Consider the following 16,101-nt stretch of genomic DNA (forward strand, 5'->3'; position numbering starts at 1 on the left):
CGGTGCTAACGCTGAAGAACCTGCCTGCAGTGCAGGAGACGCAGGAGATGTGGGCTCGATCCCGGGGTCAGGAAGATCCCCTGGAGGAAGAAATGGCAGCCCCTTCCAGGGTTCTCACCTGAGGAGTCCCACGGGTAAAGGACTGGCAGGCTGCAGTCCATGGGGCCGCAAAGGGCCGGACCCGGCTCAGCAAATGAGCACATCACTGATTAAGATTCACCCCAAGTCCCCTCCTCCCACCACACCCTCTTCCTCTCCGGCTGGTTGTACAGCACCAGTCAACCAACTCCTGCAATTCATCTTAGAATTATACCACACAAGACTATTTCCTACATGTTTGTTTTGTAATTATAGAGAAAACTTAAAGTAATCCAAATCTGTAGAAAAGAATTAGATAAATAACTTAAGGAATATCTATATGTTAAAATACTATTGAGAAGGAGAAAGTTTAATGATATGAGGGAAATTTCATAATTTGTCAATATTCAGTGGGAAAAGCAAAATACAAAATTGCATGCCAACAAATACAACCTATACTGAAAGTTCCTTGAGGGCAGAGGCTCATGGCTATTCCTGCAGTGCTTAGTGCCCAGCTAACTGTAGGTTCCCAATAACAATTTGTTAAATAAGTGAAGAAAAAATATTTGCATCAGATATTGACCAAAATGTTGATGTTAACTGTAAACAATGGAATTACAAGTTTTTTCCTTTGTAGTGAAAACAATTTCTACTTTATGTTCTACCCATTCTGCTTTTCATGGGCTTATTAAATATTGCATTAATCAGTACCCTTTAATAAAGGGTTTACTTTCAGAGAATCACACTGTGCAATCCGTAACTAAATATGTCTTCATGAAAAGGAAGCTGTTGATAAAGAGTGATGAAATCCCTGTGACACTACCAGAACTCCTCTAGAAAAGACCCAAAGGTGCCCCTTTCTTCTCTCTTTTGAGGAAATAACATTGATGAGCAGAATACAGAACTCAACATCGAAAGCAAAGAGAAAAGATTATGCCCACTGAATCCACGTGTAAAGGGAAAGTAACAATATCCTTTAACCCATTGCCTGCTTTTCTTCCTGGTCAATAAATAAAAAATAGGCTGCTACAGTTCCCCCATAAGCCAAGCGAATAAATGGTGCCTGATTTTTCTAAAGTTGAATAATAGCCAATAGCAGAGCAAAGGTAAGTGATTTAGATAAGCCTCCTGTCACAAGCATATATGGCAGGCAGCTATTCCCTTCTTGTTATACTTCTCCAAACACAATGCCAATTAAAATAGTAACCTTCTATTCTTCCCATGGAGAATGGTCAGGAAGAATTCCCCAAGCTGTAGGGAAACAGGGAGAGAGAAAGCAAGGGAGAGGGAGGGAGGGATAAAGGGAAAGTGGGAGGGAGGGAAGCAAAGAGTGAGAGAGAATCTCCATCTAGGCAGGAGTAGGTTTAAAATAGTCTTTTTAGTCAGCTTGAAAAAATGTCCCCAAACCCAAGAATAATAGCTACTACTTCCTTTTTCCCAAAGAAAGTGCATAGACTTTCACTGTTTTCCATCACCAGCTGAAGTAATTTCCAGTGTGTCCTTCAGGCCTTCCTACTTTCTAATTTCCCTGGGGGTAGCAAAAATCATAGGAAGATTAATCCTGTGTATAGCCTTGCACAGCATAACACTATGTATTAATATAAGGACTAACTGTGCACACTACCAGAATCACACTGGACCAGAGAGTACCTAAAATGATTCACAGCACCCTCACCAAGTAGTATTTAGCATTAGTTCCAACCACATATGAATTTCTATCAAAACCAGCAGCTGCCAAGAAAACGATCTAGCTAAGGATAAATAACCAAACCAAGTGTCTACCTTTTTAATATCAGAAATACTTCTGAGCCTAACGGTCTAATAGATAGCTTTAGTTAAATGTCCCCAAACTCAAGAGACAGCTAGCAGGAATCCTTCCAGCCCCAGCCAGCCCAAACAGTTAAGTACACTTCCTTCTAGCAGCACTGATCACTGTCACCCACCTCTTCCTAGTCATCCTTCTGAAACTCTAATCCTTGTACTTGCTACTAAGTTCCATTCTGTTCCTATATAATAAAAGCAGTAATCATTCTAGATGGGGATCCTTCTCTTGAGAAGACTAACAGGAATGCTTTGAACCGGAAAATCCACAGTAAACTGTAGAACTAAAGTTAAATGAATGAATACATATATTCATCCATTTCCCCTGGAGGAGGGCACGACAACCCACTCCAGTATTCTTGAATCTTTTGGAGAATCCCCATGGAGGAGGAGCCTGGCGGGCTACAGTCCATGGGATAGTAAAGGGTCGGACACGACTGAAGCGATTCCACATGCAACCACAGATTTATGTTTTGGGATTTCATTACGGTTTTTGTCAGAGAAGGTGTCCTGGAAATCTCAGACAATAAATATTGGTATTTACTTTTGAAACACTTGTGGTGTATTCACCCTTCACAGATATGGGATAGGTATTTGTACAGGGATGTATGGTTCACTATGCTGAAATTCCCTACAAATCCGGAGAGGCAGAATTCTGCCTTCGGGCACTTAGCCATTAAAAACGTCTTGTCGGCTAATGTGACAAGGCAGGTGAGAAGTATGGTCTAGAGGGGCAGATTCCACGGAGTGCGCTGGTACCTTTGGCATTTCTGCAAGTGACCGGGCTGTCAAAGTAAAAGCAGTCTAGAACCTGGAAGGGAGACTAGCGCGGCTGGATCACCGGTCCGTACTGTATGCAAATAAGCTTCAGGTGTCTAGCACCACTGCTGAGCCGTGCTGTGCGGGGACAGGCAGAATAGCCTAGTGCAGGTTGGAGCTTTCACTTGGGAAACTACAACGGGATCCGAGCGGACTGTTCGGCGGTCTCTGTAGACAGGGCAGTGATCTATTAAGTAATGGGGCAAGCAAAGAAAGCAGAAATCGGTCGTCTGAGTAAAGAGGAGCAGAAGAGAAAAGTATCACGGATTCACTCTCAGCCAGCAAGCAGAGCAGAAAGTGATCACAAAGACAGAGCAAATCATAACGCGGACGCCGAACAAGGGAGTCTAGTCTGGTCGTCCAGAGGCGGGGGTGGGGGGGTGGGGGGGTGGGGGGCGAGAGTGGACAGCCGCGGGCCCTGGGGAAGGGGCGTGAGGCACCCGCGTCCCGTCTGCTCCCTGAACCCCGCGTTCCCGCCACCCTCTCCGCGCCCGCGGGGCTGGATAACCTTCTGCGTGCTCTCCGGCAGCCGAGAAAGCAGCTTTGGCTCTCCTGGGACTGCGAGGCGCCCTCCCGCCACCGGCTCATCCTCCGTTGGGGGAAAGCCTAACGCGTGAGGCCGGGGTGTGTGAGTGAGAGAGTTATGCCAAGGGCTCCTGGACCTCCGACCTCTCCAGACCAGGCCCGCGCGCCCTGGGGCGAGCTCGGGCAGGTGCGTCCGGACCCGCGCTCACACCCCTCCGGCCGCAGCCAGAGAACTACCCGGGCAACGGCGCCGCTGAGTCCCGGATGTGGTTGCTAGGGCCGCAGTGGGCGGGGCGGGGCCCGCCCCGGAGAGCGGCCCTCGCGGGAGGTGCGCCGGCACCATCGAGACGTGGCCGGGCGGCCAGATTGAGGGAGAGAGAGGCCGCCCAGGGCCACGGACCAGCTGCTTCCGGTCCCTCACTTCCGGCTCCGCCGCTCCGGGTGCGGGAGCCGTGGGCCGCCGGCGGGGAGCCTGCGGGTCCGAGTGTCCTTAGGCGCGTGCGTGTGAGGCTGTGGCAGTTGCAGTTGCCTTCGCCCCGGAGGAGCCGAGGTGCGTGGCGGGAGGGGAAGAAGGAAGGGGCCGCGGTCGCGTTTGCGCTCACTCCTGGCCAGGGCCGCGGCGACTCCAGGGAGCAGGGCAGGGCTAACCCTCGACGTGAGGCTGCCGGCTTCCCTGCAGACGCTGAGGGCGGAGCCGCCGGCCGCGAGGGAGGCGGGGGAGGGCTGCCGGGCGGCGGGTGCCGGGCCGGACGCGCTGCCTCCGGGGCTCGCTGTTCCGTGGTTCCGCAGGGCGCTCTGTCCTTAGACTGCGTGTGGCGACGCGCTGTACCCAGGTGCTCGGCCTTGGGCTTCTGCCCCTTCGTCCCTCTTGTCACCTGAGTGTGCCCGAAACCGCCGGGTGGAGAGGAGGACCGGGCCTCCCAGCGCGGCCCCTCCCGGTGTGAGTTCGTTGCGTGGGGAAAGGGATTGCAGGATCCGGGTCTTTCCGACCTGAGTCTCCGAGGGGGCCGCCCTCGGGTTTGGCGGCCAGCCTGCACCCGGCGCCTCCTCTCTCCCGCAGCGATGGTCCCTGCTAGAGGCTCCTCCGGCGGCGGTGCAGGGAGGAGCCTTGCCTAGGAAACGTCCCAAGCCTGACTGTGCTGGCGAGGACGTCCAAGGAATGCTGGAGTTTGGGAAGGAAGTGTGCTGTCGTCTCGTCCGTTCCTCTTTGCCGAGTTACTACTGTTGACGTGTCTAGGAAAAAGGAAAGAGGTTGTTGTTGCTTTTTTTTTTTTTTTAAGAACAGTTTCTGGACGCTTTTCCCTTTTACTTTATTTTATTATTACTTCCTTTGTGTTCCTATCCGCCCTCTTGAGCCCTTTGATCTCAAAAAGTTTGTAGTTTCCACTTCTGCACATCCTTTTAACCACCCCCTTTTAGGATTTGTCCCCCTCCCTTCCTTTTCTCCTAGATTAAAGCATGTAATTTCTCTAAATCGGTTCTTAAGGAAGAGAAAGATGGAAGGGTCGAAGGACTTTTGTTAAACTTGTGCTTTCACCTGGCAAAAGTGGCAGGTGTGTGTGTGTTCCCGTGTGCTGTTTAATTAACCTCACCGGTGTGGGAATGTGCACAAGAATTGGTTATGTTAAATCCTTCCTGTGTTAAGGCTGCAGGAGTTGGCCGTTTTATTGCTGCTCTTTCGATTTGAAGACTACAGATTACACGTCAGTACTGTTTTAATCCCACTTTTGTTTTCCCTTGGTCAACCCTCCCTCCCAGCCTCCGAGTCTAACACTCCTTAGCCGAGAAAACAGCAAATATTTCTAATCTGATTTTATTTTTTGGATTAAAATCTCTGCCTCACTTACTTTCCTTCTTTTTCAAATTGATAAATTAGTTTGCCTAAATCCTGGGTCATGCTTTAGGGAGTCCACGGTCTGTGACTTTCAGGGGACTTCCTCATCCCCACCCCCGATAGTTCTCTTTTATGAGTAAGTTAGTATCTTTCCAAACTTAATGTAAGTTTAGAGTGCATGTTGAAATTTGCTGATTTGATGAAGTGTTTGTTGGTCAAGGGTTGACCTTCTAAAATGTTTAACAGCTATTTTATAGAATGTTTAAACTTGAAGAGAACTATACAGCTCATCTTAGTCCACGTAGAGTGACTAGTGTCTTCTGAAAAATTAATTTTCCTTGTATCTAGCATCCTTCCTTGGGGGGCGACAGAAAACATAACTTTATAAAAAAAAAATCAATCATGCTAAATACGTTTCCTTCTGAGGTAATGAGGAAGCCAGAAGATTGATATCTGACATCATAACATTTGTTTGCTTACTGTGTGCCAGGCATTATGCTAAGTACTTTATGTGATTATCTCATCTCATCTAATCCTCAAAGCAGCCTTATAACTTGGCTAAACTTTTCATTTTTGTAGATTAAGAGGGCTTCTCAGGTGGTACAGTGGTAAATAATCCACCTGCCAGTGCAGGAGATGTAATAGACACAATGCCGAGGTTGGAAAGATCCCCTGGCAGAGGGCATGGCAACCCACACCAGTATTTCTGCCTGGAGAATGCCATGGAGAGAGAAGCCTGGTGGGCTACAGTCCATGGGGTTGCAAAGAGTCGGACACGACTGAGTGAGCACGCACACACAGATAAAGAAATTGGAACTAAACGATTAACTGAAGCGAATCTGCTCAGAATTACACTGGTGGAGGCAGGATTGAACCTGGGTTCTCTGAATCCAGACTGAGCTACCGAATCGAGACAACTGCTACTCCAGACTGCGTCTCGCGTATTTTCTTTACATCTTTTTTGGTACAAGTTGGAGGTATCTCACCTGATTTTCTCTCAGACATTAGGAAGGCCTCTTCCTTTATTAATTTTCAATAATTGAACACCTGATTTCATATCACATCAAAAAGTATGACAAAAAGAAATGAATTTGGAGGAGGCCTATGGAGTGTTATTTGATAGTTTTCCTACAGGGTAGACCCAAATCTGTGTGTGTGTGAGTGTGTGAGGTGACATGAGGAGTGGAAAATGTGAAAATACAGGCTTTAAGTCATAGACTTAGCATTGTAAGAGTCTGGAGGTATAAATACATTCCAGAATGATGAATTTGGGAAGGGATAAGGAATAAATTCAGGATGGAGTAAGCACATTGAATAGGGAATTTAAGAGAATATGGTTATGGATGAAAAACTAATGATATATGTACAGACTGGAAAGAGTAGTTCCACAAAATATGGATAACGATGACTTAGGGACTGTAACGGTCTAAAAGTCAGATATTCACCAGCATTAGTCCTAGGAAGTATGAAAAAAAGGACTATAAAACAAAGGAACTTGAAAATAGTCTGTTCTCTTTAGTGTCTCCTAACTTAAGCCAGTCATGGAGGCCACTGAATAGCTCTTACAAATCCTCAGCTGTTCTCTACAAAAGTACACATTTTCGTTTTCTCTTTCCTGTGTAACTTTCTCTTTCGTCTTTCTTCCATTACTTCTAAACTTTTGCCTTAAAATAGTTTTAGGCAGGTATTGCTGGAAATTGCTCAAATGTTTTGTGAAAATTTGGTAGCATCTCTGCCATATTATCATCTGAGAGTTTTTGATTCATTTTTTGTGTATCTATGTGGCATTGGACTCGCAGCTCCTTGATGTTCAGGCTTGATCCTTTTTGATCCTTTGGGAGAACTGTGACACCACTGTCTTTGAAGCAGAATCGTAAGAATGACAGAATTGGTGGTAAGACCTAAATCATCTAGAGGAAGGAAGCTGCCAGCTCCAACGTTCTGCCAACATGAGATCGTGTGTTAGAGCAAGGTTTCCAAACTTTTCTGCATCATGGCACACATAAAATGATTATTTGTATGGCAGACTCCCTGGCTCCCTGAAAGCTGAGGGGGCCAGGGAGTGGTGGGGGTGTCCGTATTTCAGCACATCCCTAATTCATTCTTGGCACATTGGTTGGAAAAGCTTTGTCCAAGAGAAGAGGAATATGGCATTCTGATAAAATACTTTGTGAAGTACCTGATATGGGATGGACCAGGAATTCACATCCCAGGTAGAAAGAGTCCCTGGGGGTTAAGCCAGGGGAATGTAACCTCTCGGATGGCTCTGTGTGTGGTTTCAGAGCTCTAGGATAGCACCAGGATATAGAAGTCCATAACAGGCTAGGCATGATGCTTTATGGATGCTTTATGTGTTTTAGGTATTCTTATTTCTCTTAAAGAAACAGGTGTAGAAACCAGCAGAAGTAATTAGTCCAAAGAAACAGGTGTAGAAACCAGCAGAAGTAATTCGTCCAACTAATTGGATTAATTAAAGGAGACTCACAAAGTTACTTGACTCCAAAGCATGTACTCTTTTTCACTTCAGTAACTAAATGATTTTGTGACATTGCGGTTTCTGGTTAAAGTTTGAGACCTTGGTGGCAGAGGGTGTTGGTGGTGAAAGGGAGATAAGCAAGAGGACTGCTGCTAAGTCACTTCAGTCGTGTCCGACTCTGTGCGACCCCATAAACGGCAGCCCACCAGGCTCCACCGTCCCTGGGATTCTGAAGGCAAGAACACTGGAGTGGGCTGCCATTTCCTTCTCCAGTGTGTGAAAGTGAAAAGTGAAAGTGAAGTCGCTCAGTCGTGTCTGACTAGTAGCGACCCCATGGACTGCAGCCCACCAGGCTCCTCTGTCCATGCGATTTTCTAAGCAAGAGTACTGGAGTGGCTTGCCATTGCCTTCTCCGAAGCAAGAGGACTATTAGGACTATTAAGTGTTTATTTTTGGCAGCCTTGAAGTGGAGTTCTAGAGCTGATGGCTTTCTCATAGGGTTTCCAAAGGGATGGGGATGGGGATGGGGGAGAAGAGAACTGTGATAAAACTCAGAGTGACTGGAGCCACTGGTGCTCCTGCTAACAAAAGGCTAAAAATGAAGAGCCCCTTCATGTTTGACTAAATGTAACTTGTAGATTGTTTCTTAAAGGTACGTTTATAGATTATTTTGGGTTTTTTTTCTGTATTTCCTCATTTTTTTGTACAGTGTATTATTTTAAAATTAAGCGTATTTTCAGCTTTACAACTCAGATATATTCTTGAAATAAAAGTTCAAATAATAAGCAAATGGATTGGAAGCTTCTGCTTCTTTAAGCCCTTTATCCCTCACACCTGCCGTCAGTTAATTCACAAAGTAGATGTTGGGAATTAGAGGAAATTCATGAGAAAGCTCTAAACTGCTGCTGTCTGACAGAGTAGCCACTTGCCACATGTGGCTGTTTAAATTAGTTAAGATAAAATAGGATGGCTAGTCTCCACTTGATTGCCCAGCGCAGGTGTTGAATATTTCCGAAGACATTGGCCAGCCCTGCTAAAACTTTAAAATACTATATAGTTGATGACATAATAAATATACCATTGAAGTAAGATTTTTTAAAATGTCTGTTTCCCATGCCGTGTAGTTTTTGTTTTAGCTGATGAAATACTACTGCCATGTTTTTTCTCAGCTTTTTGTTTTAACTAAATCCAGATGGTCAGAGTCTAATATTTTCCTTGGATGTTTGGGGATTATGGTTAGCTGCTTTTCTAGGATAAAGATATCAGCTTTTCTAAGGAGGTGAGTGTTTTCTATCTTCTCTGGGCTCTAGATCTGTATATCTTACTTTAAGTTGGCACCTCTCTGGAATATATTAAAGATATCTCATATACAAGGTCTGAAACTAAACTGGTCGCTCCCTCACTCCCAGCCCCCCGCCCCAGTGTTTTCCTCTTTCTTTGTTTTTTATGTTAGTGAATGACTCCATATCTTTCCAGTTGGAAAATCCAGGAAAGTAGGAGTGAACCTTACTCACTCCCTCTCCCTGGCGTGTCCCGTCTGTCAGCAGGTTTTCATTAGTCTTACTTTCTGAGTATCTCTTCAGTCTGCCTCGTGTTTCCCGTCTCCACCACCACCACCACCACTTTACTTTGTTACCACGATCTCGCCTGAGATTGCCACAGCAGCACACAGCAGCCTTCTTTCTTGTTTACCCACTTCTCCTTCAGATCATCTTTAACCCATTATCCATCCTCAAGGCACAGTGATTTATTTTGAAACGCACATCTGATTGTCAACTCTTCCCTCCTCCGTCCCAATCTTTTTATGGCTTCTCATTGCTTTTTGGATAAAAACAAGACTCCTTAACGGCCTTAGGCCTCAGCTGTAGCTCTGCGTCTCACCCGTGCGGGCCTTCACCAGTCCTTGGCACTCGTCTTGCTCTTGCGTTACACGGCTTTGGCACATGCTTCTCTCCCTGTCTAAACCACTCTTTCTTTACTTTCGTTTTACTTGGTGGCTTCCAACTATCCTCAACACCTCAACTGACGTTTTGCTTCTTTAGGACATAATCTAACCTGGCCGATGAGACAGCAACAATGTACATTTACCACAGTTGCAGTTTACTTTTATACGTGTGATTGTATGGTTGTCTTTCTCTTCCACTCTCTCCATGTCCGTGCAGACAGGGACCACGGACCTGTCTCAGTTCCTGACACCTAAATAGTGATTGAATTTCCAAGTTGATAGTATGAAAGATTGCAGTTCATGGAGTTTTCTAATATAGGATTTTAAATATAAATATTTATAAATATAACAGATTGCTAGTTATATTGTTTTTTCCAAGTGCATGAAAATAAATTAATAGCATAAGTTTGTATTAATATTAACAAAACAGTACATATTATGTAATAAGACTATAGCACAATATTCTTTGATTATTTTATAATAAACATTTTAGAATAGTTTTAGACTAACAGTTATTGTAGAAATAGTGTGCAGATTCCTATGTACACTATTCCCAGTTTCCCACATGATTAGCATATTACATTAGTGTGGCACATTTGTCGCAGTTCATGAACCAGTATTTATACATTATTAATAACGTATGTTGAGATTGCCTCAGTTTTCTCCTAATGTACTTCTTCTATCCCAGGATTCCATCCTGGAAGAAATCCACAGTTTAGTTGTCATTTGTCCTCCTTTAACACTTTCTCGCGAGGACGCCTCATTTTTGATGACAGGTTGATAGTTTTGAGGATATCAGGTCAGGTGACTGCAGTGCTGCCTGCCTGCTCAGTCCCTTCAGTCGTGTCTGACTCTCTGCGGTCCCACGGACCGTGGCCTGCCAGGCTCCACTGTCCATGGGATTCTCCAGGCAAGGATACAGGAGCAGGTGATTGTAGATTGTCCCTCAGTTGGGGTTTGTGTGATTCTTTTTTCTCATTATTCAACTGGGTAATGTGTCTTGGGGAGAAAGACCACTGAGGTGGATAGAGAGTAGATACTGTCAATCTGCCTACCATTGTTGATGGTAACTTTGGTCACCTGGCTTTTGACAGTGTCAAGTCTGTACATTGTAGTTACCCCCTGCTTTGTATATTGTACTTTTTGGAAGAAAGTCATTATATGAAATGCACTCTTAATGTGTGGGGTATTATGTTCTACCTCCTTAACAGTGGTATGTACATAAATTTTGGGGGATTTTTCTGCAAAGGAGATTTGCCTCTTTTCTCATATTTATTTATTCAATCAATTATTTACATCAGTATTGATTGACCCTTTGGTATTTTATACTTTGCATAAAATCCAGTCTTAACTTTGTACGGTAATATAGTATATATTCCAGTATTTATTAATTTTGTTGCTCAGATTGTTCCAGCTCTGGCCTTTGGAAGCTTCTTCAGTTGGTTCTTATATTCTTTTGAGATTATTTTGTTGTTGTTCTGTTCTGGTGGGGTTTATAAAAAAAGCACTTTCTTCCTTTCCAGCAGTACAAGATGCTCCAGGCTCATCTTCTATATATCCCGCCGCAGTTCCAGAATCAGCCATTTCTCCAAGGAGCTCTGTTGCCCTTTATTGGAGAATGGTATTAGAGACCAGGATCTGGGCACTATGTGTGCTCACTGTTGCTAGGGTTGCTTTTAAGAAATTCACACTAACTCATGTAAACACACATGTCTAGCACAAGCTGGAATCAAGATTGCCAGGAGAAATATCAATAATCTCAGATATGCAGATGATACCACCCTTATGGCAGAAAGTGAAGAGGAACTCAAAAGCCTCTTGATGAAAGTGAAAAAGGAGAGTGAAAAAGTTGCCTTGAAGCTCAACATTCAGAAGACAAAGATCATGGCATCTGGTCCCATCACTTCATGGCAAATAGATGGGGAAACAGTGGAAACAGTGTCAGACTTTATTTTTTGGGACTCCAAAATCACTGCAGATGCTGACTGCAGCCATGAAATTAAAAGATGCTTACTCCTTGGAAGGAAAGTTATGACCAACCTAGATAGCATATTAAAAAGCAGAGACATTACTTTGCCAACAAAGGTGCGTCTAGTCAAGGCTATGGTTTTTCCCGTGGTCATGTATGGATGTGAGAATTGGACTGTGAAAAAAGCTGATCGCCAAAGAATTGATGCTTTTGAACTGTGGTGTTGGAGAAGACTCTTCGAGAGTCCCTTGGACTGCAAGGAGATCCAACCAGTCCATTCTTAAGGAGATCGATCCTGGGTGTTCATTGGAAGGACTGATGCTAAAGCTGAAACTTCAATACTCTGGCCACCTCATGCAAAAAGTTGACTCGTTGGAAAAGACTGATTCTGGGAGGGATTAGGGGCAGGAGGAGAAGGGGACGACAGAGGATGATAGGGTTGGATGGTATCACCGACTCGATGGACATGAGTTTGAGTGAACTCCGGGAGTTGGTGATGGACAGGGAGGCCTGGCGTGCTGTGATTCATGGGGTCGCAAAGAGTCGGACACGACTGAGCGACTGAACTGAACTGATTCTTAGATTATTTACTCTGAGTTTTTTCCCATTGAAAAAATTACCTGAATATTGAGGGGTTTATTTTATATGGTTTTGGAAATTAATAACAGAACTAAAGGAACTCTCCAATTCTCTTGCTTGTCTTCACTGCTAATGTTCTGGACCTTAGTAGCCGTCTGTGAAGAATGAGGCCACAGTACTTTGAATAATTGAGAGTTTATTTACAACTAGTTTTCAGGGAGTAATTTAGCTTTGAGTCTTATCTTTTGACTTCTCATCAGTTTCTCTGTAACACAGTCTGAATGGGGCAAATAAAAAGACTTCTCCAAACCGTTAATTTTGTCACTTGGTTAGAAGTTGGTGATAATGATGAGGATGAAAATAGTTGAATATCTGTTATGTTGATTTTTTAAATTGTTCCTCATTACTGTATATAATTGAGAATTAACTATATTTTGTCATAGTTTTCTACTTTTGAATTGTCTAGACCGATGTGTTTTTCTTAATGAGCAACATGAACTGAATTTATTAGTACCTAAAGGGACTAATGTGTGTCTAACAACATAGCTTTTACAGATACCAGATAGTTGTTGACATAAAGACAGCAGTGTAATGTAAATGATGTTTTTAATCTTATTTGATTATTCTACTTATGAAAGAAAGTATGAACATATTGTATGGTAAACCACTTTGAATTCAGCATCATTTGCGTTGACTGTTCCGTTCCGTCGCTCAGTCGTGTCTGACTCTTTGGGACCCCGTGGACTGTAGCCTACCAGGCTTCTCCGTCCATGGGATTCTCCAGGCAAGAATACTGGAGTGGGTTACCGTTTCCTTCTCCAGGGGATCTTCCCGACCCAGGGATCGAACCCAGGTCTCCCGCATTGGAGGCAGACGCTTTAACCTCTGAGCCACCAGGGAAGCCCCTGCGTTGACTGTAGGGAAAAGGATTTTCCTCGGAGGTTAAGGACGCTGTGGTCTTTAAAAAAAAAACTTACTATTTTAGATTGTTTTGACTAAGAAAACTAATTTTTTAGCTTTATAATTTTTTTATTGTAAACCAGTCAGTGCAACTTGTAGATTAATACTGAATTATGAAATAAAAACAAATCTTAACCATTCTCTTCTTATTTATCCACGAACAAAAAAAGATAGACGTTTCAGTAGATTCTATCTAGAGCAAAAGAAATAGAGCCACTTTCTTGTAATCAGTAACCAGTCTCTGAAATCAGTGATATACTGTCTGCTGCTGTCAGTCGCGTCTGACTCTGTGCAACCCCATAGATGGCAGCCCACCAGGCTCCCCCATCCCTGGGATTCTCCAGGCAAGAACACTGGAGTGGGTTGCCATTTCCTTCTCCAGTGCATGAAAGTGAAAAGTGAAAGTGAAGTGGCTCAGTCGTGTCCGACTCTTTGCGACCCCATGGACTGTAGCCTACCACGCTCCTCCGTCCATGGGATTCTCCAGGCAAGAGTACTGGAGTAGGTTGCCATTGCCTTCTCCGATGCTCTGTCTAGAGAAGTTAAAGCAAGTTCAGACAAAGCAAGCCCAGGTTTTGCTACTGATTGCCCTGAATTTTCTGTTACCTACCTTACTAGCATTGTCCTTAAGTTCCAGCAGAACTCCTTCATAATTATTTATACTTCTCCAACTATTCCACTAATGTAACCTACAAAGAATAACTCTTCAGATAGTTCTGTGGAGACTCATATTTCATCATAAAAATTCAAGAAGTTTCTTTGATGGCTTGTGTGTATTTTATTCAAGTGAATTTTGTTTTAGATTCCATGATAGCATACTTATTTTCATTCCAAAAATGTAAATTCTCATTCCACTGTGCTGTGCTGTTTATCCTGCTTGTGTCTGCCATGCTTATATTTGCTTTCCTGTGCCTTGAGCGTACCGTTTCAGAAGCCCTGTGATATGTGAGTACCTTAATTTGAAATGTTCATGTTATAATTTCTGTTCAACTTTCTTTCTTTAGTATTATACTTCTATATCTCTACCTCCTCAACGTCATGGCGGTTGTAAATGCAGTTTTTTCTTTTCTGGTATCCATGGAGCCTTGTGTTTCTTTTTATCTTCCAGAGTCCTGGCAGATCTCTGCCTTCCTGTCCTCTTTTCCTGGGTCCTGAGAAAGATCCTAAATACATTTAACCCTTGTCGGATATTGAATTCTCCCTCATTAAACTCTCCTGCATTGGGACAGGTCCTTTACCGCTGAGCCATCAGGAAAGCTCAGATAGAGAACTGGTCTATTCAGTTTGTAGAAAACAAAATGTGATTGTGATAGTAAATTAAAAGCAACTCCAAACAGTGGATGAAGTATAAATTTTATGTAACATTAATTATATATTTTTACAGATGCTAATTAATAATTCACGTTATAGGTCATTGGTTCTTATACTCATTAGTTAATGAATACTTCTGGCCAGTTTATAGAAGTAGAGCCCCAGAGATGACAAGATACTTTTGGCGTCCAGTATAAACCAGGCTGTGAAGCTTCAACACTGATGGTAGTTTTGAAATAATTATTTATCATTTTATTTTGAGGATCACAGTTAAAGATAACTTTAAATTCATATAAAGATCAGAAAACATGTATCTTAAACAGCACGTATTGCAAGTCACTCCCCCCCCCATAATCGTAAGTTTTATTTTTTCTTCTAGCTTTTTTGAGATATAATTGACATAAAGCACTGTATAAGCTTAAGGTGTACAGCATAATGATTTGATTTACATGCATCATAAAGTGATTGTCACAGTAAGTTTAGTGAATGTCATTATTTTTCAATCTTGTCATTCCCAGTGGTGCCAGTTGTTAAAGTTACGAACAAATTAACTTCTAAAACTGTGAAGGTTGGAACATTTAAATAATATGAACAAAACACAGACGTAGTACCTATCTCTGTAATTCTCAGAAATTTGATTCCCCCTTTCCCTATCTGCCAGGAGTTTTTTTTGATACTTAGCAGTTTATTATATATTAATAATAAAGGATATGGTAAAGGACACAGAGAGATAGCCAGACGAAGTGATCTCTTGGGCAAGATCTGGAATGATTCTGAGACGAGGAGCTTCTGTCCCTGTGAGTTAGGGTGTCCCGTGACTGCAGGACATGGCTGTGCTCACCACAGAGTCTCTGCAGACCGCCTGGCTCAGGGATGTTTGTGGAGACCTCCCCACCAGGTCATTCTCACCTGTTAGTCTGTCTCCTCTCGTCTCTGAGAGTTGCAGACTTCTACCCGTGGCGTGGTCGTTCCGGTAACCAGCCCCCCTTCTAAAGCTATTGTTTGGTCTTTTGAGCTCCCTGATAATGATACATTTTCCTATTTGGTGCTGCTGGTTCATACACAGGAGCAGATGATAACTCCTGAAAGTAGCGGACAGCAAAAATGAACTCCCCTAACTTTCTTCGGTTTTCCATTCCATGCGTCACTATTTCTGCGGGTTCCTTCCTTCTTCCATTCTTTCCTCTGTGGAAGAGATTTCCTCCTTCTGTCTGAGGGTAATTCCTCTAACTTTGCTCAGACTTCTTTACTGTTCTTATTTTTTTTTAATAATTTTTATTTAATAAATAGTACAAAGCACGTGCCATTTACTGTTCTTAAAAAGCTTTTATTTTGATCTGATTTTAGACTTGCAAAAATAGTAGTTTCCTTATACTTCTTACCTTCTTCCCCTGATGCTCACATGACCGTAACATAATTATCAAGAATAGGAAACTAACGTTGGTATAATATTATTAACTAAACTACAGCCGTTATCAGAGTTTCACCAAATTTTCAACTGACTGTCCTTTTTCAGGATCCTGTCTAGGAACCCGCGTTGAAATTAGTCATTTCTCCAAAGTCTCTTTCAATATGGACATTTCTCACACTTTCCTAGTCTTTCATGACCATGTCACTTTTGAAAAGTACTGGTTAAGTATCTCCTAGAATTTTCCTCAGTTTGGGTTTGTCCAGTGTTTTCTCATCATTAGACTGAACTTACGCATTTAGGGGATGAATACTGCAAAAATGATGTTGTCCTTCTCAGCGCAGCATCTTAAGGATTATGCTCTTGGTATGTCTTA

General features: G+C 43.2%; 1 protein-coding gene and 1 long non-coding RNA gene across 2 annotated transcripts in view; both read left to right on the forward strand.

Annotated features, from left to right (window-relative positions):
- The first annotated feature begins 2,915 nt into the window (after positions 1–2,915).
- The window catches only part of LOC148774827 (uncharacterized), a 103,566-nt gene continuing 90,380 nt past the window's right edge, over positions 2,916–16,101 (forward strand). Inside the window, exons 1-2 of the mRNA XM_088827847.1 lie at positions 2,916–3,331; positions 3,396–3,793. Of these exons, the coding sequence (XP_088683973.1) occupies positions 2,916–3,331; positions 3,396–3,793 (814 nt within the window). The remainder of the gene's footprint in view (positions 3,332–3,395; positions 3,794–16,101) is intronic.
- LOC148774828 (uncharacterized) lies at positions 8,250–12,362 on the forward strand. The gene is made up of 2 exons (XR_016035310.1): positions 8,250–8,832; positions 11,025–12,362. It is a non-coding gene; the product is annotated as an uncharacterized LOC148774828 (long non-coding RNA).

Source organism: Moschus berezovskii, chromosome 19 (assembly GCF_049115385.1).
Source record: "Moschus berezovskii isolate FMDL1 chromosome 19, NW_MosBer_1.0, whole genome shotgun sequence".
NCBI classification, from domain to species: Eukaryota; Metazoa; Chordata; class Mammalia; order Artiodactyla; family Moschidae; genus Moschus; species Moschus berezovskii.